Genomic DNA, 26,210 nt, shown 5'->3' with positions numbered 1-26,210 from the left:
GGTCCTGATCCATTAAAGAGTGTGTTTCTCTTGTCCCTCAGATACATAATAGCAAAGGGAATTTATTTCTTAGAAATAGCGACAACGAAAAAAACAAAGCTTAAACCTTAAAAATATGACAAGATTTTTTTATCTTTAACTCAAGAAAATAGAGGAAAAGGGAAAAGTGAGAGAATCCTGGGAGAACCTGTATAAATTTAGCTTTGGGCGTTAGCACATACGATTCTTTGATTCCATCACCTACTCATTACTGTGAGATATGAGAGCTCCTTACTAGGCACAGCCCTTGTTCTTAAACATTTAAGGGGAAATCATGGAAAAGATTAATATATTTTGGTCTGCAGAAGGGGATGAAAGAAAGGTGAAGAGTTTTTCTCTGTCCTCATATTTACCCCTTTGTATGCAAACAAATAAGTTGCTTAATGAATCACCGCAGTAGAAAATTGTGCACCATATTTTCAGTAAAAATGAGGAAACTTACACGTCCTATAGTACATTTTTTCCTCATTTAGTAACAAGGCGTTATAATTAATGATAAGAGTTCTTTATAACCTATCTGAGCCATAGACATATTGCAAGGGTTACAGAGAATGTTTAGGAACTGTGAGGAGGAACTCATAAGAGCTTTGTAAGCTGGAGGCATTGTTATTAATATTCGTAATTACAGCATATAACTCCTAGCACTGGAAAGAAGGATTGCTTATTAGTCCTCTCCTTCCTTCCCCATTTATTTGGGTCTCTGAGGAGCTATAATTTGAATAGATATTTTCAAATAGACTTAACGGTCCAGTTTTTCTACTAGCATCTTGTTATTTTCTCTTTTTCTCATATAACTTCTCTTTTCACTCTAAGCAAATTAGTTGTGATGCTCTTCTCCACTGTTTAAATCCACACAATGTTCTGTTCATCTTTGCTCTCAGGCTTAGCTTCCTCCCCATTTGCTGGGTGTCCCCCCTTTTTCTGAACTTATCTATTCTGTTTACCTGTGCTAAAATCAACTTAACCTTCTGAGCTCATCTGTGGTTAAAAGTTTAAGAAGTAAATTATAAGGCACAGCTATGCACAGAAAAAAGCAAATGACAGTGTTTGCTGTTTAAAATCCTACTTTTTCTGCATCGTACCTTGGGAGGAGGTGACAAAGTTGTGTCCAGTTTATTGACTTTCATTTGTGCTTCTTTCAGTATGAGTTCAGCTGGAAGTTGAAGCAAGATAGCTGTAATAGGGAAATTCTTTCAGGAAAATTTAAGTGAGCATTTTCTGTGGATATAGCCATGACGACTGCATATGGCATACAAATCATAATACCAGAAAACCTTACAGTCCTTTCATAGAATTCCAAGTCTAGGCAGCTGTGCTGGGCTCCTCTCAGGCATGATAATGTACAGGGTTAACTATATATACAAATCCAAAAATCATGCGTGAGCTTTCAGCTCACTGAAAACTAAGATCAGTGCAACGTGGGTATACAGCTACTCTTTACTCCTGGGTCACTGGGTAAGGATGGCTTTGTCCCTGCCATTAGAGGAGTGGATGTTTAGAACATTCTCTCCTGAAGTGGAAGCAACTCTGGTCTCTAATATGACATAACTCATTATTATGATGGCCAGAGTTTCCAATAGATACTAATCTAATTCTGAGTGTGTTCTGGATTATAACAAAAAATAACATCATAATTAAACAAAACTAGACTTGCATAAGATGTGTTATGAAGTTCTTTAGAGGCAAGAACTGCTTCTGATTAATTGAAGTAGTTTCTACAATGCTTAGACCAGTGCATGGCTCAGTAAAAGTGCTCAGTTAATGTTTGCTAAATGGATAAACATTAAAAAGGTAATGTAGGCTATTAGAAGACACATACCAATCTTAACAGCTTCTTCGGCATTTTTAACTTCATTTTTAAATGTTCCTTTAAAAGAAGATGTAACATAGAGATACTTTCTGGAAAGAAGAAAGAAGAATATAATCAAGTTAGATTATCACTTTTAAAGTATATGACAATATTATTTAATAAGATTGTATGCTCCAGAAATAAGCAATTATTAAGTAAGATTAATCAGGTAAATTATATTCAGCTTAGTCTACTATGCTGGAAATGACAAATTGAAAAGGATGGCATTCACTGCCAAAAAGAACTTTTCAAGATCTGTGCTGAAATACAACACTGTCAGTAACAGGATAATATCCATATACCTACAGGGAAGACCAGTTAATATGACTATTATTCAAATTTACACCAACCACTAATGCCAAAGATGAAGAAACTGAAGATTTTTACCAACTTCTGCCATCTGAAATTGATCAAACATGAAATCAAGATGCATTGATAATGACTGGTGATTGGAAGGTAGAAGTTGGAAATGAAGAAAAAGGATCAGTAATCGGAAAATATGGCTTTGGTGATAGAAATAATGTCAGTTATTCATTGCAAATACCTTTTTCCAACAACATAAATGACAAATACACACATGGACCTCACTGGATGGAATACAGAGGAATCAAATGCACTACATCTGTGGAAAGAGACTATGGAGAAGCTCATCATCATCAACCAATAAACAGCCAGTGGCTGACTAAGGAACAGACCATCAGTTGTTCATATGCAAGTTCAAGCTGAAGAAAATTAAAACAAGTCCACGAGAGCCAAAGTATGATCTTAAGTATATCCCACCTGAATATAGGGACCATCTCAAGAATAGATTTGACCACTCTATACTAATGACCAATTTTTATACTAATGACCAAAGACCAGACAAGTTGTTGGATGACATCAAGGACATCATACCTGAAGAAAGCAAAAGGTCATTAAAAACACAGGAAAGAAAGAAAAGAGCAAAATGCCTATCAGAAGAGACCCTGAAACTTGCTCTTGAACCTTGAGTAGCTAAAGCGAATGGAAGAAATGATGACGTAAAAGAGGTGAATTCTCAATTTCAAAGGGCAGCTCCAGAAGACAAAGTAAAGTATTAAAATGAAACCTGCAAAGACCTGAAGTTAGACAACCAAAAGGGAAAAACATGCTTGGCATTTCTCAAGCTGAAAAAACTGAAGAAAAAATTCAAGCCTCAAGTTGCAACACTGAAGGATTCTATGGGCAAAATATTGAATGATGCAGAAAACATCAAAAGAAGATGGAAGGAATACACAGATTCATTTTACCAAAAAGAAATGGTTGACATTCAACCATTTCAGGAGTAGCATGTGATCAAGAACCCATGGTATTGAAGGAAGAAGTCCAAGCTGCACTGAAGCCATTGGCAAAAAAAAAAAAAAATGGGGGGGGGGCGGGCTACAGGAACTGACAGAATACCAATTGAGATATTTCAACAAACAAATGTAACTCTGGAAGCACTCACTCGTCTATGCTGGAAAACAGTTACCTGGCCAGCTGACTGGAAGAGATACGTATTTGTGCTCATTCCAAAGACAGGTAGTCCAACAGAAAGCAGAAATTATCAAACAATATTATTAACATCACATGCAAGAAAATTTTATGATAAGATAATTCAAAACCAGCTGCAGCAGTGTATGGACAGCGAACCACCAGAAATTCAAGATGGATTCAGAAAAGGATGTAGAACGAAGGATGCGGAAAAGGAAAAGATCAGATGGCCCTTGGCTAAAAGCAGAGAATACAAGAAAGATGTTTACCTCTGTTTTATTAATTATGCAAAGGCATTCGATTGAATCATAACAAATTATGGGTGATATTGTGAATGGGAATTCCTGAACACTTAATTGTGCTGATGTGGAACCTCTACACAGACTGAGGCAGTCATTCAAACAGAACAAGGAGATACCGTGTGGTTTAAAAACAGGAAAGGTTTGTGTCAGGGTTGTATCCTTTCACCATACTTATTCAATCTGTATGCTGGGCAAATAATCTGAGAAGCTCAACTATATGAAGAAGAATGAAGCATCAGGATTAGAAGGCTCATTAACAACCTGTGATACGCAGATCACACAACCTTGCTTGATGAAAGCAAAGAGAACTTGAAGTACTTAATGATGAAGATCAAAGACTACAGCCTTCAGTATGGATTACTCCTCAACATGAAGAAAACAAAAATCATAAAGAAAACAAACAAAGCAGCTCAGGTAAAGCAAAAAATCACATACAAAGGGGAAACAACAAGACAAAGCTAAGCTCTGATTACTCCGCAAAAACCATGCAGGCAAGAAGGCAATGGGATGACCTATATAAAACCTTGAATGAAAAAACTTGCCAACCAAGAATAATATATCCTGTAAAACTCTCTCTCAAATATGACGGTAAATTGGGACATTTCCAGATAAACAGAAATTAAGAGAATTTATAAAAGTCAAACCAAACTTACAAGAATTATTAAAGGGAGTTCTTTGGTTAGAGAACCAACGTCAGACAACAAACCTAATCTAGGACACAGGTCAGTATCAGCCAAATACCAACCTAGGTAATGAACTCTCAAGGATAAAACAAAACTAAAAGATTCAAAACAGGAAACTAGAGAAGTCAATCTATAAATGACGATGTCAAAACAATAAAAGGGTAAATATACAGAGTAGACATAGAACTTCCAAATGGAAAGGAAGTCAAGGCACTACCAAGTAATAAAAGACTAGTTCAAACATAGAAAGATAAGGATAAATTTAAAGGTAACTGTCATGGATTGAACTGTGCACTCCCCAAAATATGTGTCAGCTTGGCTAGGCCATAATTCCCAGTGTTGTATGATTGTCCAGAGTTTCTTCATCTGATGTGATTATCTTATGTGTTGTAAATCCTATTGCTATGATGTTAATGAGGTAGGATTAGAGGTAATTATGTTAATGAATCTACAAGATTAGATTGTGTCTTAAGCCAACCACTTTTGAGATATAAAAGAGCAAAGTGAGCAGAGAGACATGGGGTCCTCATATCACCAAGAAAAAAGAACCAGGAGAATAGTGTGTCCTTTGGACCTGGGGTCCCTATGCTGAGAAACTCCATAACCAGGGAAGATTGATGGCAGGGACCTTCCCCTAGAACCAACGGAGAGAGAAAGCATTCCCCTGGAGCTGGCACCCTGAATTCAGACTTCTAACTGCTAGACTGTGAGAGAATAAATTTCTCTCTGTTAAAGCCATCCACTTGTGGTACTTCTGTTATAGGAGCACTAGATAACCAAGACAGAATTTGGTACAAGGAGTGGGGTGCTGCTCTAACAGATACGTAAAAGGTGTCACTGGTTTTGAAACTGTGAATGGACAGAGAAGTCAGAAAGAAATGAAAACTGTTAACACTGGAGAACTGAAACAGATGGTAAGAAGCAGCAGCAGAGAAACGGCAGCAGCAGAACCAGAGACCAGCATGAGACAATGCTGGACCCAACCCAAAGAGAAAGACAGCTGAGTGTCTTTGGCAGGAGGCTTCCTGGCAGAGTGGGGTGCCTCCAAGCACTTATCAGTGGAGCTAGGCTTACCACCCATGGAGCAAAAGAGCTGAGTACCTTCTGGTCGAAGTTTACCCGTGTAGTGGGGTGCCTCCAGGCACTTACTAGTGGAGATAAAGAGCTCTGGAACACTTGCCCCAGCAGGGCAGACACATGCAGTGAGGACTGAGGGGCTAAGAGGCCAAGGAACCAGGAATCAGAAGCCGAAGAGACAAGGAATACAGGAAGCAGAGCTGCCTCAGTCTCAGAGAATACAGTTTGTACTCAGATCTGACAAGAAGAATGGAGCTGCCAAAGCTGAGGGAGCAGAGTTGCCATTCCAGTGGGCCTGGAAGATGGAGCTGAAGCTCAGGGCCAGCGGGCCTCCATTCAAAAGCAGGGGACTGTGGCCAACATCCAGAATCTGGAGGACAGGGCCTCTGCATAAATGGTCTCAGAGAACAGAGAATTATTTTCAAGACTTGAGGGCTAATGTAATGTGTTCTGCTGACTGGCTTGGTACCTGTTATTCCTTCTTTCCCTACAATTTCTCCCATTTGTAATGGAAATATCTAGCTTCTGCCTGTTCCACCACTGTACTTTAGAAGCAGATAACTTGTATTCTAGATTTCATAGATGAAGAGGAAGTTTTGGATTTTGGACTTGGAGTTGAATTAAGACCTTTGCTATGATATGATGGGGTGAATGTTTTACATGTGGCAAGGACACGAATTTTGGGGGGACAAAGGGTAGAATGTCATGGATTGAATCATGTCCTCCCAAAATATTTATCAAACAAGCTAGGCCATGATTCTCGGTATTGTGTGATTGTCTACCGTTTTGTCATCTGATATAATTACATGTTGTAAGTCCTACCTCTATGATGTTAATCAGGTAGGATCAACGGCAGTTATGTTAATGAGGCAGAACTCAATCTACAAGATTAGACTGTGACTTAAGCCAATCTTTTTTGAGATATAAGAGAGAGAAGTGAGCAGAGAGACATGGGGACCTCATGCCACCAAAAAAAAAAAAAAAGAGAATAGCACTGGCTATTTGATCCAGGGTCCCTGCACTGTGAAGTTCCTCACCTGGGAAAGACTGATGGCAGGGACCTTCTCCCAGAACCAACAGGGAGAGAAACCCTTCCCCTGAAGCTGGTACCCTGAATTTGGACTTCTAGCCTTTAGACTGTGAGAGAACAAATTTTTCTCCGTTAAAGCCATCCATTGTGGTATTTCTGTTATAACAGCACTAGATAACCAAGACAGTAACCACAAAGAAAGTTAACAAACCTATTCATCAAAACGAAGAAGAAAAACATAAAGTCTCGGTAAACACAAAATCTACAATAACAAAACAAATGAAATTTCAAAAACAAAAAGAATTCAGCACAGGAGAGTAAGAGGAACCAAGAAAACATCAGCACAACAAAAAAAGTAATATAAATGACAGCAAGAAACTCATACTTACTGATAACCACACTGAATGTAAATGGTTTAAATGCACCCACAAAGAGACAGAGAGTGACAGAATGGATTTAAAAAAAAAAAAAATCCATCAAAATGCTAGCCTTCATAGACATATACAGAACACTTCACCCAACAGCAGCAAAGTATACATTCCTTTCGAACACATATGAAACATTCTCTAGAATAGACCATATCTCAGGCCACAAAGCAAACATCAAAAAAAATCCAAAACACTGAGATAATACAAAGTATCTTTTCTGATCAGAACATCTTAAAAGTAGAAATTAATAACAGGAAGAGCAAGGAAAAACCAAATACATGGAAACTGAATAACTCCTTTAAGAAGCACTTTTTTTTTATTTTTAAGAAGCACTGGGTAACAGAAGAAATCAAAGATAGAATAGAAAAATTTTCTAGAATCAAATAAGAATGAAAACACATAATACCAAAACTTTTGGAAAACAGCAAAGGCAGTGCTCAGAGGTTAGAAGCACACACATTAAAAAAAAAAGGGATAAAATCAAAAGATTAGTCCTACAATTCGAATAGAAAAAGAACAGCAAAAGAAGACCATAGCCACCAGAAGAAAGGAAATAATAAAGATCAGAGCAGAAATAAATGAAAAAGAGAACAGAAAAGCTATAGAAAGAATCAACAAAACAAAAAGTTGGTCCTTTGAAAGGATCAACAAAATTGTCAAACCACTGGCCAAACTGACAAAAGAAAAACAGGACAGGAAGCAAATAACCTAAATAAGAAATGAAATGGGGGACATTACAGCAGACCTAACTGAAATAAAAAGGATCAAAACAGAGTACTATGAAAAAGTGTTATCCAACAAATTTGAAAACCTAGAGGAAATGGACAAATTTCTAGAAACACACTACCTCGCTGAACTACCACAATCTGAGGGAGGAAATGTGAACAGACCCATAACAGGACATAAGATTGAAAAGGTAATTAAAAAAAAACTCCCAACAAAAAAATCCTGGCCCAGATGGCTTCACTGGAGAATTCTACCAAACATTTAGAGAAGATCTCACAGCAGTACTACTCAAACAATTTCAGAACATAGAAAATGAAAGGATACTTCTGAAGTCATTCTATGAAGCCAGCATAAACCTGATACCAAAGCCAGGCAAAGAGACCACAAAAAAAGAAAATTACAGACCAATATTTCTCATGAATACAGATACGAAAATTCTCAACAAAATTCTAGCCAATGGACTTCAGCAGCGTATTAAAAAAAAAGATACACCACGACCTAGTGGGATTCATACCAGGTAAAAAAGGATAGTTCAACATTTGAAAATCTGTTAACATAATCCACCACATAAATAAAACAAAAGGATCACATGATCATCTCAATCAATGCAAAAAGGGCATTCGATAAAGTCCAACACCCATTCCTGAAAAAAACTCTCCATACGGTAGGAATAGAAGGATATTCCTCAACATAATAAAGAGCATCATACAAAACCTGGATCCCTGGTGGCCCAGTGGTTAAGAGCTTGGCTGATAACTAAAAAGTCAGCAGTCCGAATCCACCTACTGCTCCTTGGAAACCTTATGGGATGGTTCTACTCTGTCCTACAGGGTCGCTATGAGTTGTCATTGACTCAACAGCAACAGGTTTAGTTTGGTTTTCATACAAATTCAACAACCAACATCATTCTCAAGGGAAAGAGGCTGAAAACATTCCCCCTGAGAACAGGCAAAAGACAAGGATGCCTGTTATCACCACTCCTATTTAAAATTGTGCTGGAAGTCCTAGCTAGAACAATAAGGCAAGGGGGGAAAAAAAGCAACCAAATTGATAAGAAAGAAATAAAACTATTCCTATTCATGGATGATATTATACTATACATAGAGAACTCTAAAGACTTCACAAGAAAACTACTGGAACTAATAGGAAGATTCAGCAGAGTGGCAGGATACAAAATAAACATACAAAAATCAGTTGGATTCCTACACACCAATAAAAAGAACAATGAAAAGGAAATCAGGAAAGTAGTACCATTTTTAATAGCCTGTAAAAAAAAAAAAAAAATACTTAGGAATAAATCTAACCAGGGATGTAAAAGACCTATACAAAGAACACTACAGAATACTACTGCAAGAAACCAAAAGAGACCTACATAAATGGTAAAACGTATGATGCTCACTCATAGGTAGACCTAACACTGTGAAAATGACAATTCCTACCCAACAAAAAGCAATCTATAAATAAAGTACAATCCTAATCCAAATACCAACAACATTCTTTAACAAGATGGAAAAACTAATCTTCATATGGAAAGGGAAGAGGCCCATAATCTTTACATGGAAAGGGAAGTAAAACACTACTGAAGAAGAACAAAGTAGGAGGCCTCACACCACCTGACCTCAGACCCTAGTATACAGCTATGGTAGTCCAAGCAGCTTGGCACTGGTACAATTACAGACACTTTGATCAATGGAAGAGAATTGAGAACCCAAATGTAAATCCCATCTACCTACGGCTACCTAATCTTTGACAATGGCCCAAAATCCATTAAAAGAGGAAAAGAAAGTCTTTTTAACAAATGGTGGTGGCAAAACTGAATGTCCATCTGTAAAAAAATGAAACAGGATCATATCTCCAACCATACACAAAAACTAATTCTAAATGGATCAAAGACCTAAATATAAAACCAAAAAGTTTAAAGATCATTAAAGAAAAAATAGGGTCAACACTAGGGGCCCAAATATATGGCATAAACAGGACACAAACCATAACTAACAATACACAAACACCAGAAGATAAGCTAGATAACGAGGATCTTCTAAAAATTAAACACTTATACTCATCAAAAGATTTCACCAAGAATAAAATGAGATTCTACAAACTGGGGGAAAATTTTTGGCTATGACATATCCAACAAAGGTCTATTCTCTAAAATCTGTAAGAAAATCCAACACCTCTACAATAAAAAGGCAAATAATCCAATAAAAAGATGGTGAAAGGACACCAAATACACAAGGAAAATATGATCGCAAGAGACAGAAAGGGCCACATAAACCAGAGATTGCATCAGCCTGAGACTGGAAGAACTAGATGGTACCCAGCTACCACCAATGACTGCCCTGATAGGGAACACAACAGAGCATCTCTGGTGGAGCAGCAGAAAAATGTGATGCAGAACTCAAATTCTAGCGAAAAGACCAGGCTTAATGGTCTGACTGACACTGGCGGGACCCTAGAGGACATGGGCCCCGGACACTCCGTTAGCCCAAAACTAAAACCACTGCCAATGCCAACTCTTCAAAGATTAGACTGGACTATAAGACATAAAATGATACTGGTTAGGAGTATGCTTCTTAGCTCAAGTAGACAAATGAGACTATGTGGGCAGCTCCTGTTTGGAGGCAAGATGAGAAGGCAGAGGGGGACGGGAGCTGGTTGAGCGGACACAGGAAATACAGGATGGAGAGGAGGGGTACGCTGTCACATGCAGGGAGAGCAACTAGGGCCACATAACAATATGTGTACAAGGTTTTATATGAGAAGCTAACTTAAATCGTAAACTTTCACTTAAGGCACAATTAAAAAAAAAAAAAAAAAGATGGGGAAAGGATACGAAGAGACACTTCACCAAAGAAGACATTCAGGTGGCTAACAGACACATGACGAAATGCTTGCTATCACTAGCCATTAGAGAAATGCAAATCAAAACTACAATGGGATGCCATTTGACCCTGTCATTTCCAACACGAATCAAAAAAACAGAAAATAACAAATGTTGGAAAGGCTGCGGGAAGGCTGGAACTCTCAGGTACTGCCAGTGGGAAGGCAAAATGGTACAACCATTTTGGAAAATATTTCTTTAAAAAGCTAGAAATACCATATCATTCAGCAATTACACTCCTAGAATATATCCTTGAGAAATAAGAGCCATCACACAAACAGACTTACACACACCCATGTTCACTGCAGCATTATTCACAATAGCAAAAAGATGGAAACCTAAGCAATGAATGGATAAATGAACTATCGTACATACACAATGGAATAATATGCAATGATAAAGAAAAATGATAAATCTATGAAACATCTCACAACATGGATGAATCTGGAGGGCATTATGCTGAATGAAACGAGTCAATCACAAAAGGAGAAATACCGTACATGAGACCACTATTACAAAAACTCAGGAAAATGCTTCCACACAGAAAGAAACAATCTTCGATGGTTATGAGGGAGAGAAAGGAGAAACATTAACTAGATAGTAGATAAGCAGCAACTTAGGTGAAGGGTAAGACAGCATATAAGACTGGGGAAGTCAGCACAACTTGACCGAGGCAAAGTCATAGAAGCTTCCCAGATACACCAAACTCCCTGAGAGACCGACCTACTGGGCTGAAGGCCGATGACCATGGTATGGAGGACATCTAGCTCAACTGGCTTAACACAGTCTATAAAGAAACTCTTCTACATCTGACTGTGGTGAATAGCCACTGGGGTCTTAAAAGCCTGCGAGCGGCCATCCAAGACACATCCATTGATCCCATCCCGGCTGGAGCAAAGAAGAATGAAGAAAACCAAAGACACAAGGGAAAGATTCGTCCGAAGGACTAATGGACCACAACCGCCACAGCCTCCACCAGACTGAGCTCAGAATAACTAGACGGTACCTGGTTACCACCATGGACTGCTCTAGTAGGGATCACAATAGAGTGAGAAAAAAATGCAGACTATTTAAATTCACACACACGCACAGATACACACACACACACACACACACACACAACACACACAGCCTTGCCGGTCTGACAGAGACTGGAGAAACCTGAAAGCATGGCCCCACACACCCTTTTAATGCAGTAGTGCAGTAACTCCTGAGGTTCACCCTTCAGCCAAGGATTAGACAGGTCTATAGAGCCAACAATAACACACGTGAAAGATGTGCTTCATAGTTCAATCATGTATGATACTAATGGGCACATCAGCCCCGAAGCAAAGAGGAGAAGACAGGAAGGGACAGGAAAACTGGACGAATGGAAACAGGGAAACTGGGATGGAGAAGGGCAGGGTGTTCACACATTGCGGGCTTGGCAAGCAACATTACAAAACAATTTGTGTATTAACTGTTTAATGAGAAATTAATTTGCACTGTAAACTTTCACCTAAATCACAATAAAAAAAACCAAAGTGTGTGTGTGTGCGCGCGCTGTGTAAATGTGCAGAATACCATCTGGAAGGGTACTTATCAGCCTCCTATCAGGGGTTCCCCTTGGGGAGACTGTGGATCGCTAGAACACAGAGTGAATAACAAGTGGTAAAGGAAGTTCTAAATTATTTGATGTTTTTCCCGATATTAATTCCATATTGTTTAAAATTTTATTAATTTTACTATTTTAAGGGCAAAATAGAATTCCTCCCCCTCAAGAGAAATAAAAACAGAAAGATCTGAATTTTTTTTCAAGATTTTATGCTCAGAACCATGCAGTGCAGCACGATGCGAGCATTTTCTGTGACTGCTTTGAACAGAACAACCTGTAGAAATTTACACTTACTTTTGGCATTTAATTTTCACACTTACAAAATTTATCTAAAACCTTTTGACTAATATCAAAAACAATATTTTAGAGATTTTATGTTAAAAAAAATAGACTTTGAGAAAACTACGGCTTTAAATTTTTTTTAATGCAGGGAAACATAGCCAAGATTATGAATCTAACTACATTCTAGTATTCACAATTGTGATTATTTTATTTTTAAATTATGAGCTTAACTAGTATTGTTATGCCATAATATAGTCCCAAGGAGCCCTGGTGGTACAGTGGTTAAGCACTCGGATGCTTAACCAGATGCTAGCTGAAAGGTCTGTGGTTCAAACCCACCCACTGCTCTGAAGAGTCACGATCTGCTCCTGTAAATATTACAGCCTTGGAAACCCTATGGGACAGTTCTACTCCGTCCTATAGGGTCACTATGAGTCAGAATTGACTTGACAGTATATAACAACAACGGAATAGCTAAAATTATTCATTATTACTCATATGTAATTAGCAGGATCAGGAACTTTCTCATATGAATGCTGATAGGTAGATCTGGCTGTGAAATAGGCCTCTCAAACAGTATGTCCAGGATGAGGTGGAGTTCTCCACTGACCATTGCTCCTAACCTCCACACCTCTGCCTCTCCTGCCATTCCCAAGTTTTGGCTCAGGGAGAAAACTTAGGATGTTTGGCACAGGATATTGGTGATGGTGGCACAACACGATTGATGTAATTGATTTCACTGAATTGCAGATGTGAAGAATGTTGAATTGGCAAATGTGTTACCTACACTTTTACAATTAAAAAAATAAAATTAATAAAAAACAGAAAAATAAACAAACAAAAAAACCTGGGAAGCATTCATAACTCCTCATTTTCTGGCTAGCCCACACTCATTTCCATCAGCAAGTCCTATCTTCACATGTCTGTCACCAGAGCACATCTCAATACTTCTGCCACGAGCATCCTAGGACACCTGGAGTAAGGTATTCTAACTAGTCTCCCTTCCTCTCCTCTTCCCCATAAAATCAACTGCCCACTCAGCAGCCATACTGATCTTCATAAAACTATGAAGTAATAACTTGTTGCTGGAGGACCTGTGTGGCCTGCCCACACCTTCCTCACCTCCTCCCCGACGCTGCACTCCTGCTACACAACCAGCCTTTGTTCCCATCCTTGCACTCACTGCCCTTTCCTCCTGGGACCGTCTTCCCAAATATCCTTGCACGACGCACTCCTGCATGACTCCCTGTGTTACCAGGCCTCCAAGATGTCCCCTAACAATTCTGAACTCCTGGCTTTCATGCCTTGTGGTAGTGCCCTCCTACACTGAATCCAGGCTGGCTTATGTGAATAAAAGAATACGGCAGAAGTGATGGTGTGTCACTTTTGAGACTGTGTCCTAAAAGGCTGCAGTTTCCACTGGCGGAAGTCAGCCCTTACACAGTGGAAATACTCAGGTAGCCCTGTACAGTGGCTTCTGTAAAGAAGAACCAAACTGCCAGCCATGTGAGCAGCCAGCCGCCTTGGAAGTGGATCCTCTAGCTCCAATCAAAGCTTCAGCAGCCCCAGCCGACATCTCTCAGCAACTTCACGAGACCCCAAGCCAAAACCATGCATCAGAGCCACTCTCAAATGACTGGCCCGCAGAAACCATGAGAGAAAATAAATGGCTACTGTGATACTAAGCCACTACATTTTGGGGTCATTCGTTATATAGCAATAAATAACTAATATGCTCAGTTCCTCTGTTTATTCAGTTCCCTGCTCAAAATTTGCTTGCTTAGAAAGGCCACCCTTGATTTCTTATCTAAAATAGTCACCCAAACCCCCATGACTCTCTATTCCCTGCCCTTTTTTTTCCCGTAGTACGTAGAATCGCCTGTTATCGTACTATCTATTTTTTATTTACTTATTGTCTTTCCTGCCACTGGAATGTAAGCTCCATGAGGGCAGGAATTGTTTTGTTGCCTGTGTTGGCTCCCCAAAGCTTAGAATCCTGTCTCGTACACAGTGGTCATTCTATCCAGGTATTACTCATTTCTATAATAGCAACTACAAACATGTCGGGAACAGTTCTGAGCAGTGTTCTGTTTAAAATAGAACATAATTTTATTTAATCCTCACAAGCCTAAGGGGCAGGGAAAGTCCCAGTTCACAGTGGAGAAGAATAAAACCCATTGCCGTCGAGTCAATTCTAACTCATAGTGACCCTACAGGACAGAGTAGAACTACTCCACAGGGTTTCCAAGGAGTGCCTGGTGGATTCGAACTCCTAACCTTTTGGTTAGCAACCACAGCACTTAACCACTATGCCACCAGGGCTTCCAGAGAAGAGTAAGGCTTAAGTAATTGCCAAAGGTCCACAACTAGCAAACGACAAAACCCAAACTCAAATCCAGGCTTGGTTGATCCAAATTTTGCTCTCAACCACTATCCTATATTGAAAGGTTAGATAATTTAAGATTATAAAAATTCATGAATATATATATATAATTTGTAGAGTTTACAAAAGAGATACTTTTCAAAAATTATTAGTCTATCTAGGTGGGGGGGGGATAAGGGGGTGGAAACAACCCTAAAAAATGAGACGACTGCTCCAGCAGCAGAGTGCTGCAGTGTACTCAACAGTGCACCATAAAGCTGTATCTCTACACAACTGACAAAGGAGCACGCTGCTCCTATGAAAGCAGAGTAACTCCAATGCCACTTCATTTGGGCTCCTTGCAGTGGTGTGGCTCTGTAGAAAAGCCCTGTTAATGAAGAATGGAGTTCATTAAACCAGCATTTTTGCTCTGTCACCCTTAGAGAGCCTTCACAAATGATCATTTCAATCCCTTCTTTAGTCCTAATATGCAGATATATAGAGCCTGTAGAAATGTGACGGTTAGTATTCTGTTGAGCTAAAAAAATCAAAGTCAAAGAAAGTAAGTAATGTTTGTTGCCTAAGATCAAATAACACAGCCATACATAACTTGTTGGTATTATATAGGGATAAACAATACTTAAGACTCCAAGAATTAAAGACTTATAAAAGCTTAAGTTGAAAGAGGTATCAGAAACCATCTAGATGAAAGTCTTCCCAAAGTAATAATGCCTTCTACAACCCAGAATCTTCCAGAGACAGATTTGTCCCCATCTTACGTGCGAGTCTTTTCCATTGTAAGAGCATGAATAACTGTGGACACTTCATTAATTCCATGCCACAGGCATAGGCTTCTCTGAGCTGCTCTATCCTGTGCCATGTGGATCCGGAGAAGGTAAATCTTCTACTCTGGATACCCTGAATCAGTATCTGATAACTGGACTGGGGCTGGTGTCCACACGAAAGATGCTATGTAGATGTCCCTGAATTCTGCTCAATAGGGAAGATTCATGCTTGGCAAAACCTACACTTAAGGGCGCAAATGCTAGGTGCACCCACCAAAGACCGCACCGCAGAGCTGTATCCTGAGCAACACTAAGCTGCTTCAGTTTTCCAGAACATCCCAGTCCACGGAAACACATGGAGTCATAGGCGATGGTGAGGCTTCTGGGATGGCTCCCTGCTACATACGTTCTCTGAACATTGTTACACTAAATTTCAGTCAACAAAGGTCATCTGTGTGTCTCTTCCTGGCAAAAACAGCCCAACGCTCTCATCTGAGCAAGTTTTGCCTTTTTCTATCCAGCCATCCATGTTCTGCCTTTTGGAATTCCAGTTTTCACAGGACAGCCTTTAATGCCTTCACTCAGGTCCTAGGTTTTTTCACCTCCACGGAATGACTCCTTACTAGAACAGTTACTGTCCTGGGAGTGAGACACTTTCCAATGCATTCGTGTCCCTCCTAAAGCATCCCCACATGGGCATCCCCTCCAGACATGGTGCAGCAAGATAAGGCTTAATGGTACTATTGTCATCTTGTTTGGTCACTAAGTTCCATAAACATTTTTAGCAACCTCACAGGATTGGCTTATACTAGGCTTGTGGTCAATTAAAACATCTACGTATTTTTCTCACGTAAATCACTGTCAAGTTTATACTTACACAATAGATTTTTTAATCTAAACGTAGATCTATACCTTACCTATATTACATTTATCTTTTGGACCTCAACTTTTTCACATCTTGTTTCTGTAATGCCAGGTATAAAATACTCTTCTCAGTTCAGGGTCAACTAAGAATTCAGTAAGCATACATGTCTGTTTGTTGTTTGCTCATTTATCTGTTTTTTCCAAATTACTGATGAAAAATATTGAACAGAATACGATCAAGGAAGAAAATCAATGACATGACACCAAAAATTTCTCTCCAGCCTTTCTCGGAATGTGTTAGAGATGTTTGTTTCAAGTTGCTAAAGCAATTAGAAATCCACTCATATGGTTGAAAATCCAGTCTTCATTTTTGTTTGCTTCAAAAGCATAGAAAAATAACTGATGAGGAACTATAGTCATGTATTCTTATAATACTTTAGAGTTAGAGTCCTTTTAGGGGTATCTTAGTTTCACATTTCATTTCCAGAAGTTTATTGCAGCCTGGTGGCCAACAGTCTTTAATCACTTTCTAAATATCCTTTAAATGTCTTTATTTTGACCGGATGGGGTCATTCCCAACCCTTATCCTGTTCTGATGCAGCCAATAAACTATAACACCTTTTGGTAAGGGAAAAAAAAAAAAATAGTAGTCTACTAGAAGTGGGATAACACAGGGGAAAACTCCACGTATTTCTTACATAAAATTTCTGCCACCATAAGACACATTAACCCGGACCCGATGCCATCCAGTCAATTCCGACTCATAGCGACCCTACAGGACAGAGTAGAACTGCACCATAGAGTTTCCAAGGAGCGCCTGGCAGATTCGAACAGCTGACCTTTTGGTTAGCAGCCGTAGCATTTAACCACCACGCCACCAGGGTCTCCATAAGACACATTAGGGAAATTAAATGCAAGTAAATATGATAAATGGAGAGAGAGATAAGCCCTAAGCTATACTGCCACAGAATAAATCCGTCCATATGGGAACACCAGATATCGGATTTAACAGAGCTTATCAGAGTCCCAAGTGAAACTTGGCAAGATTCAAGCCTTCTTCAACTTTTTCTGGAAACAAAACATATATGTATATTATATTACTTTGACAGGTGAGTAAAAAATACACTAGAGTGGGCACAGCTATCATTTGATATAAGTGATTTAGGGGGATGGAATTCAATTTACTATAATTCCCCTCAGGAAATAGAGACAAATTCACGTTTTCTATTGGCTTAAACCATTTTTTACCCCAATTCACTAAGGGAGGAATAATTTAATTTGAAAAGATAAGCTTTATTGATTGATCCAGGAGACTTAGTAATTCCAAGAAGAATAAGACTGATGAAAAGACAACATCACTTTGATATTCGTTAGGGAATGAACAGACAGTTTTATAAAGTCTCAGACTTGGCATAATTTATTTTCAACAAATAATCTCCAATATAATCAGAAATCAAAAACAAACTTTTGAGCAATCTATTGGTGTGCAGTCAGGGTGTAAGTAAGATACAGATATCTATAATTTTTAATATTAATTTCTATATGAGGGATTTTAAGACTCTGGGACAGCAACTACTTTTCATGAAAATAAGAGAATTTGACAAATGAGGGCCTATTATCAAGAGTTAGTGGAACAGGAGAAAGGGCACGGAATTCGGAGTGGCAAAGAATTTGGAGCCAGAAGATTTAAGTTCTTATCCAGTTTTGACATTCACTTATGTCTAAATGGTGACAATAAAACCTAACAACAGGGTCACTGCAAAAATTAAATAAAATAGTGTGTGAAAATACATATTTACAGGCACTGTAAGACATTAAAAGTTTTTCTCAGTAGATATGAAGTTACTCAAAACTGGAACTAATCTTATCTTTTTTATACTTTGTAGCTAGCACAATCTTAGATTCACAGAAGAGTCTGACAAAGGTTTGGGAAATGAATGAATGGTCACCTAGAAGCCACAGCACGAATGACTGTTCTGAATGCATGCATAGCTGGGTGAGACAGGTTTCATAATAAGCAAATGCAAACTTAAAAAAAAGTTCATGCTATAATATAAAATAAAACAGAAATGAAGTATGTGTATTCATAAATACGTTCACTTTATGCGTACAGTGTCCGTGCATACACAGGTATACGGTTTAATAGTTCAAATATATTATGACAACAGAAGATGAAAGTGAACTCTGACCTTTTAATGGAACCGATCACAACCCAAGCACTGAAGTGGAAAACAAATTTCTACTTTGGATGATTACCTAACTTATTGTATTCACTGCAGTGTGTTGCTATTTCTGCCAAATACTTGTCACACGTGATTACTCTTTAGAAGACCTTCCTGAATGCAGTCTGAATTTTGTTTACAGTGTAAAAATCTTACTATCAAAGTAAATGTCATCACCTTGACAATACTGGGGGGCACATCAGTTTTTTATATAAAAGCTCTATGAAGATAATAGATAGAGGCAGGGACAGATTACCCAATAAGCAAGGTACACACGGGCTTACTCCTGCTTACTTACTAGTCTGTAGTGCACAGTTTCACGTGTTTTTCACCACATCAAAGTAAACACAAGTAAGCCAGTGCACACCTTCCTTACTGTAAGCCCATGCATACCTCGCTTACTGGTTAATCAGCTTCTGGATGGAAGGTGAGTTACCTGGGTCTGTAGAGGGAGTGACAAAGGTGTTTTGTTTTAACTCTTTTGGCCTGAATGAAGATTCTCATCCGAGGGTCAAAGTACAGGACAGATGTGTAGGCTCTGAATGACCATCTCTCTGGAAAACTGGAATAGAAAATATCAAAGGCCACGATGTAAAGGAAGCAACAAGAACATCTCTTTGAGAAGAAAAAAAATCAATCTGTCAGGTTATGAAGGTTACTACTAGAAGCTTCAGGAACTTTTTTTCTAAGGTTAACCTTTATTTGGCAAATGATATCACAAACACCAGCAAATCATGAAACACTCACGTACTTCATTAGGTAGAGGTACACAAATTACCTACATTTTGATTAGGACTGAACTTTTGCTGGCAACCAACCATTCCAAGTAGACTTGAACATCAGCAATAGAAAACATACTTTCCATATTTCCAAAATCAAATAAACAAACCAATCCCCCAGCTCAAAACACAACAAAATCAGACCCACGTGAATAAAAAGCATTTCCAGTAAGTTTTTTCGAATAAAAAATTATAACTTAAATGTTTCATTTACTTTTAAAATTATAAACAAGAAACACAAAATTTTATTTCGTAAGTGCAGTAAGTATTAAAGTAAGTATTTATGACCAGCTAAAGGGAGAATCCTGATGACTAGTGATAAGTGAAAGAGATAAGGGAGAAAACTAAAGAATAGACAGTAAAATGGGAACAACAGAAACAATGCAAATAGACTATGAAGAAAACTACCATTTTACCGCTGCATGTTACTGGGAAATCTCTACAGCACTGTATACTAACAGCTCCAGAGACATTCTCTATTAAAGCCCGCTTAGGAACTGAAAATGCTGTCCAATTTGACACGATATAAAGATCAAAAATAAGGTCAGACACGCTTAAGGAGTGGTGCTCTTTCTCTACTGGGTCTCTGAACTGTAAGGCCTGTCTACGGGGGATTCCTCAGGAGGGGTACGCCACTGCCAGTTACTCAGTGAGAAGTGACAAGGCTCCAGGGGATTTACAAGAGTGAAGACAACGCCCAACAGAAACTCAAGGATTTCTTACGGGATTATAAATTCCTTCAGGCAGAATTTAAAGCTCATATATAAAGTCAGAAATTTCCTTTACTTCTTTAAAAGAAAATTCTTTTCAAGTAAGCCTTGAGTAGAATTTTTCAAATATAAATTATACAAAAGTATCTAGTTCACAGGCAGCCCTGGTGGTGCAGTGGTTAAGAGCTTGGCAGATAACCGAAAGATAAGTGATTCAAACCCACCAGCAGCTCCATGGGAGAAAGATGCAGTAGTCTGCTTCCGTAAAGATTTACAGCCTTGAAAACCCTGTAGGGCAGTTCTATTCCGTCCTATAGGGTTTTTCGGTTTTCTCTTTTTTTTTGGTTTTCTCTAGTTCATGGCTATCATTGTATAAATACTGATGCATTTTTAACGTAACAAGAGGCTGCCTGCACTGGGTACAGTGTTACAATTATGTGATCACCTTTCAGCATACCACGATTAAGTCCTCACCTGTTAAAAGAAAAAAAGTCACCTTGAGACTCTATAAATATTCCAAACTTTGTTACTGAAAACCTTTCTGGATCGCCTGATTTGAAACTGGCTTTGGAGATGGTAACTCTTTCTTCTGACGTTCCACAATGATGGAGGATCTCTGTCATTTAAGCTAGAGATTTGGAAACCACTCCCTGATAGACCTAGTGGCCAGGCCATGTCTAAGGCAGGCTGCCTGAAACAGCAGAACATTCTCTCACAGATCTGTGGGCCTTGGACACCAGCCAAGGAATGCCCACCTGCATGTAAACACACTGGGCAAACAGGCAACACACTTCCACCCAGGTCAACACACAAGCTACTCTTGTAAGGTCTGTAGTTGAGAAAACAACTCTGAATGCCAGGCACCAGACTAGACTAGGTGCCTTCTGAAATATCTCAGAAGTGCCATATTTTTATCATGAAAAATCATAACAACAATTGCTTTCTAAATTTATTGCTAAAGTCCCTTACAAATCTCTGAAGAGTTTTTTTTTTTTAATTGTGCTTTAGGTGAAAGCTTACAAATCAAGTCAGTCTCTCATATAAAAAGTTATACACACCTTGCTGTGTACTCCTAGATGCTCTCCTCCTGATGAGACAGCACATTCCTCCTCTCCATCCTATATTCCCCATGTCCATTCAACCAGCTCCTGTCCCTTCTTCCTTCTCATCTCGCCACCAGACAGGAGTTGCCCACATAGTCTCAAGTGTCTATGTGAGCCAAGAAGCTCAGTCCTCACCAGTATCATTGTCTGTATTGTCCATTGTACAATCCCTGTCTGTAGAGTTGGCTTCAAGAATGGTTCCAAACTTGGGCTAACAAAGGATCTGGGGACCATGACCGTCAGGGTCCCTCTGGTCTCTGTCAGACCATTAAGCCTGGTCTTTTTATGAGAATTTTAGATCTGCATCCCACTGTTCTCTGTTGTGTTTCCTGTCAGGGCAGTCATCAGTGGTAGAAAGGCACCATCTAGTTCTTCTGGTAACAGGCTAATGGAGTCCCTGGTTTATACAGCCCATCCTGTCTCTTGGGCTCCTCTTTACCATACGTCTTTGGTGTTCTTCGTTCTCCTTTGCTCCAGGTAGGTTGAAGCCAATTAATGCATCTTCAATGATGGCCTTTCGTTAACCTTTAAGACCCCAGGACGCCTTTTGCCAAAGTGGGATGCAGAACGTTTTCTTAATACATTTCGTTAGGACAATTGACCTAAATGTCCCCTGAAACTATGGTCCCCAGACCCCCATTCCTGCTACTCTGGTCTTTGAAGCTTTTGTTTGTATTCAGGAAACTTCTTTGCTTTTGGCTTAGTCCACTTGTACTGACCATCTCTGTGTTGTGTGTTGCCCTCCCCTTCACCTAAAATAATTTTTGTCTACCTAGTTAGTGAATATTCCTCTCTGTCCCTCACCACCCTCAGAACCATCAAAGAATATTTTCTTCTGTGTTTAGACTTTAGAGTTCTTATAATAGTGGTCTCATACAATACTTGTCCTTTTGCGACTATTTCACTCACCATAATGCCTTCCAGATTCCTCCATGTTAAGAAATGCTTCACAGATTGTTCTTAATTGTTGCATAGTATTCCATTGTGTGAATATACCATAGTTTATTTATCTATTCACCCATTAATGGGCGCCTTGGTTGTTTCCATGTTTTTGCTATTGTAAACAGTGCTGCAATGAACATGGGTGTGCATATATCTGTTCCTGTGAAGGCTCTTAGTTCTTTAGGTTATATTCCAAGGAGTAGAATTGCTGGGTCATATGGTAGTTCTATTTCTAGCTTTTTAAGGGAGTGCCAAATCAATTTCCAAAGTGGTTGTACCATTTTACATTCCCAACAGCAGTGCAGAAGTATTCCAGTCTCCCCACAACCTCTCCAACATTTCTTATTTTGTGTTTTTTGTATTAATGCTAGCCTTGGCGTGAGATGGAATCTCATTGTAGTTTTGATTTGCATTTCTCTAATGGAAACCCTGGTGGCGTAGTCGTTAAGTGCTACAGCTGCTAACCAAAAGGTCAGCAGTTCGAATCCTCCAGGGGCTCCTTGGAAACTCTATGGGCCAGTTCTACTCTGTCCTATGGGGTCACTATGAGTAGGAATCGATTCAACGGCACTGGGTTTGGTTTTGGTTTTAATGGCTAACCATCAGGAGCATTTCCTCATGTATCTGTTAGCTACCTGAATGTCTTCTTTACTGAAGTGCCTGTTCATATCTTTTGCCCATTTTTTAATTGGGCTATTAGTCTTTTGGTTGTTGAGTTTTTGCAGTATCTTGTGGATTTTAGAGACGAGACACTGATCAGAAATGTCTTAGCTAAAAACTTTTTCCAAGTCTGTAGGTAATCTTTTAACTCTTTTGGTGAAATCTCTGGATGAGCATAGGTGTTTGACTTTTAGGAGCTCCCCAGTATCTAATTTCTCTTCTGGTGTTTGCGCATTGTTAGCAATGTTTTGTATACTTTTATGCCACGTATTAGGGTTACTAGTGTTGTCCCTATTTTTTCTTCCATGATCTTTATTGTTTTAGATTTTATATTTAGGTCTTTGATCCACTTCAAGTTAGTTTTTGTGCATGGCATGAGGTACGGGTCTTGTTTAACTTTTTTGCACATGGACATCCAGTTATGCCAGCACCATTTGTTAAATAGACTGTCTTTTCCCCATTTAACTGACTTTAGGCCTTTGCCAAATATCAACTGCTCATATGTGGATGGATTTATGTCTGGATTCTCAATTCTGTTCCATTGGTTTATGTATCTGTTGTTGTACCAGTACCAGGCTGTTTTGACTACTCTGGTAGTATAAAAGATTCTAAAATCAGGTAGTGTGAGGCCTCTCACTTTGTTCTTCTTTTTCAGTAATGCTTTATTTATGTGGGGCCTCTTTCCCTTCCATACAAAGTTGGTGATTTGTTTCTCTATCTCATTAAAATATGTCACTGGTATTTGGATCCAGATTGCATTGTATCTATAGATCGCTTTGGGTAAAATAGACATTTTTACAATGTTGAGTTTTCCTATCCATGAACAAGGTATATTTTTCCACATATGTAGGTCTCTTTCGGTTTCTTGTAGTAGTGTCTTACAGTTTTCTTTGTATAGGTCTTTCATGTCTCTGGTTAGATTTATTCCAAAGTATTTTATCTTCTTGGGGGCTGTTGTAAATGGTATTGGTTTGGTGATTTCCTCTTTGACATTCTCTTTGTTGGTGTAGAGGAATCCAACTGATTTATGTATGTTTGTCTTGTATCCTGATACTCTGCTAAACTCTTCTATTACTTTCAGTAGTTTTCTTGAAGTTTCTTTAGAGTTTTCTGTGTATAAGATCATGTCCTCTACATATAGAAATATCTTTAATTCTCTTTGCCAATTTGGATACACTTTATTTCTTTATCTAGTCTAATAGCTCTGGCTAGGACCTCCAGCACAAGTGTGTGCTGGAAAAGAAAGTATACTTGACTGCTGTTAGGTGCAGTGTTTTGTTTTGTTTTGTTTTGTTTTCTTTAACAGGACCTCCAGCACAAGTGCGTACTGGAAAAGAAAGTATACTTGACTGCTGTTAGGTGGAGTGTTCTGTATATGTCTATGAGGTCAAGTTGGTTCACTGTGGCATTTAGCTCTTCTGTGTCTTTACTGAGCTTCTTTCTGGATGTTCTGTCCTTCACTGAAAGTGCTGTGTTAAAGTCTCCTACTATTAGTGTGGTGCTGTCTATCTCGCTTTTCAATGCTGTTAGTTTTACGTATCCTGAAGCCATGTTGTTGGATGCATAAATATTTAATATGGTAATATCCTCCCACTATATTGTCCCTTTAATCATTACATAGTGTCCTTTCTTATCCTTTGTGGTAGATTTAACTTTGAAGTCTGTTTTGTCAGAAATTAATATTGCCCCTTCTGCTCTTTTTTGACTGTTTGCTTGATATATTTTTTTCCATCCTTTGAGTTTTAGTTTGTTTGTGTCTTTAAGTCTAAGGTGTGTCTGTTGTTGGCAGCATAAAAACAGATTGTGTTTTTTATCCATTCTGCAACTTTCTGTCTCTTCATTGGTCCATTCAGTCCATTTACATTCAACGTGATTATGGATAAGTATGAGTTTAGTGCATCATTTTGATGTCTCTTTTCATGTGTTGTTGACAGTTTCTTTTTTCCACTTAATTTTTTGTGCTGAGTAGTTTGTAAATTGTATATTCCTTTTTTTACTGTTCTTGATTTTGTTTTTGCTGAGTCTTTATGTTTTTCTTGTATTTTATTTTGATGTGTAGGACTGTCAGTCTCCTTTGTGGTTACCTTATTACGTACCCCTATTTCGCTAAGTTTAAACCTAACTTTTATCTCCCTATATCACCTTGATTTCCTCTCCATATGAAAAATCTATGACTACTTTATTTAGTCCCTCTTTATTGATTTAATGTAGTCAGCTTTTACAAAATGACATCGCTGTTTCCCTGTTTTGAGCGTTTTTTAATCTTGATTTATTTTTGTGATTTCCTTATCTGTGTTGATATCTCGTTGCTCTGTCCTACATTCTAGTCTTGGGTTGCTATCTGATATTAAAGATTTTCTAACTAGAGAATTCCCTTTAGTATTTCTTGTAGTTTTGGTTTGGTTTTTGCAAATTCCCTGAACTTCTGTTTACCTGGATATGTCCTAATTTTGTCATATTTGAGAGACAGTTTTGCTGGATGTATGATTCTTGCTGGCAATTTTTTTTTTTCCTTCAATGCTTTATATATGTCATTCCATTGCCTTCTTGCATGCATGGTTTCTGCCGAGCAGTCTGAGCTTATTCTTATTGATTCTCCTTTGTAGGTGACTTTTCATTTATCCCTGGCTACTCTTAAAATTTTCTCTTTATCTTTGATTTTGGCAAGCTTGATTATATGTCTTGGTGACTTTCTTTTGGGATCTACCTTCTATGCAGTTTGATGAGCACCTTGAATAGATATCATCTCATCTTTCACAATATCAGGGAAGTTTTTTGCCAACAAATCTTCAGCAATTCTCTGTGTATCTTCTGTTTTCCCTCCTTGTTCTGTTACTCTAGTCACTCATAGGTTATTCCTCTTGATAGAGTCCCATAAGATTCTTATGGTTTCTTCATTTTTTTTTAATTCGTTTATCTGATTTTTTTGAATATATTGTTGCCAAATGTTTTATCTTCCATCTCGCTGATTGTAATTTCCATTTCCTCAATTCTGCTCTGCTGACTTTCTACTGAGTTTTCTAAGTCTGAAATTTTATTGTTAACCTTCTGAATTTCTAATTGCTGTTCTTCTATAGATTCTTGCAGCCTATTAAATTTTTCATTATGCTCTTGAATAACCTTCTTGATTTCCTTGGCTGCTTTATCTGTGTGCTCCTTGGCTTGTTCTGCGTTTTACCTGATCTCCTTCCTGATGTCTTGAAGAGTTCTGTATAGTAATCTTTTGTATTCTACATCTTGTAATTCCAGGAAGACATCTTCATCTGGAAGATTCCTTTAATATTTTGTTTTGGGAGTTTGTTGAAGCAATCATGGTCTTTTTTTTTTATGTGATTTGATATTGTATTAGTTTATTTTATGTTTCCTCACTGTGAACTAGCTTCTTGCTTTGTTTTGTTTTG

At 38.5% G+C, this 26,210-nt stretch overlaps 1 protein-coding gene across 1 annotated transcript in view; it reads right to left on the bottom strand.

The window, feature by feature from the left end:
• Positions 1–26,210, bottom strand: part of MORC1 (MORC family CW-type zinc finger 1) — a 243,862-nt gene that overhangs the window by 167,066 nt on the left and 50,586 nt on the right. The window contains exons 8-10 of the mRNA XM_064273472.1: positions 19,052–19,177; positions 1,859–1,938; positions 1,122–1,192 (exon numbers count right to left, since the gene is read on the bottom strand). Of these exons, the coding sequence (XP_064129542.1) occupies positions 1,122–1,192; positions 1,859–1,938; positions 19,052–19,177 (277 nt within the window). The remainder of the gene's footprint in view (positions 1–1,121; positions 1,193–1,858; positions 1,939–19,051; positions 19,178–26,210) is intronic.

This window comes from Loxodonta africana, chromosome 20, assembly GCF_030014295.1.
Source record: "Loxodonta africana isolate mLoxAfr1 chromosome 20, mLoxAfr1.hap2, whole genome shotgun sequence".
Lineage (NCBI taxonomy): Eukaryota > Metazoa > Chordata > Mammalia > Proboscidea > Elephantidae > Loxodonta > Loxodonta africana.
This window is presented reverse-complemented; position numbering and strand designations above follow the sequence as displayed.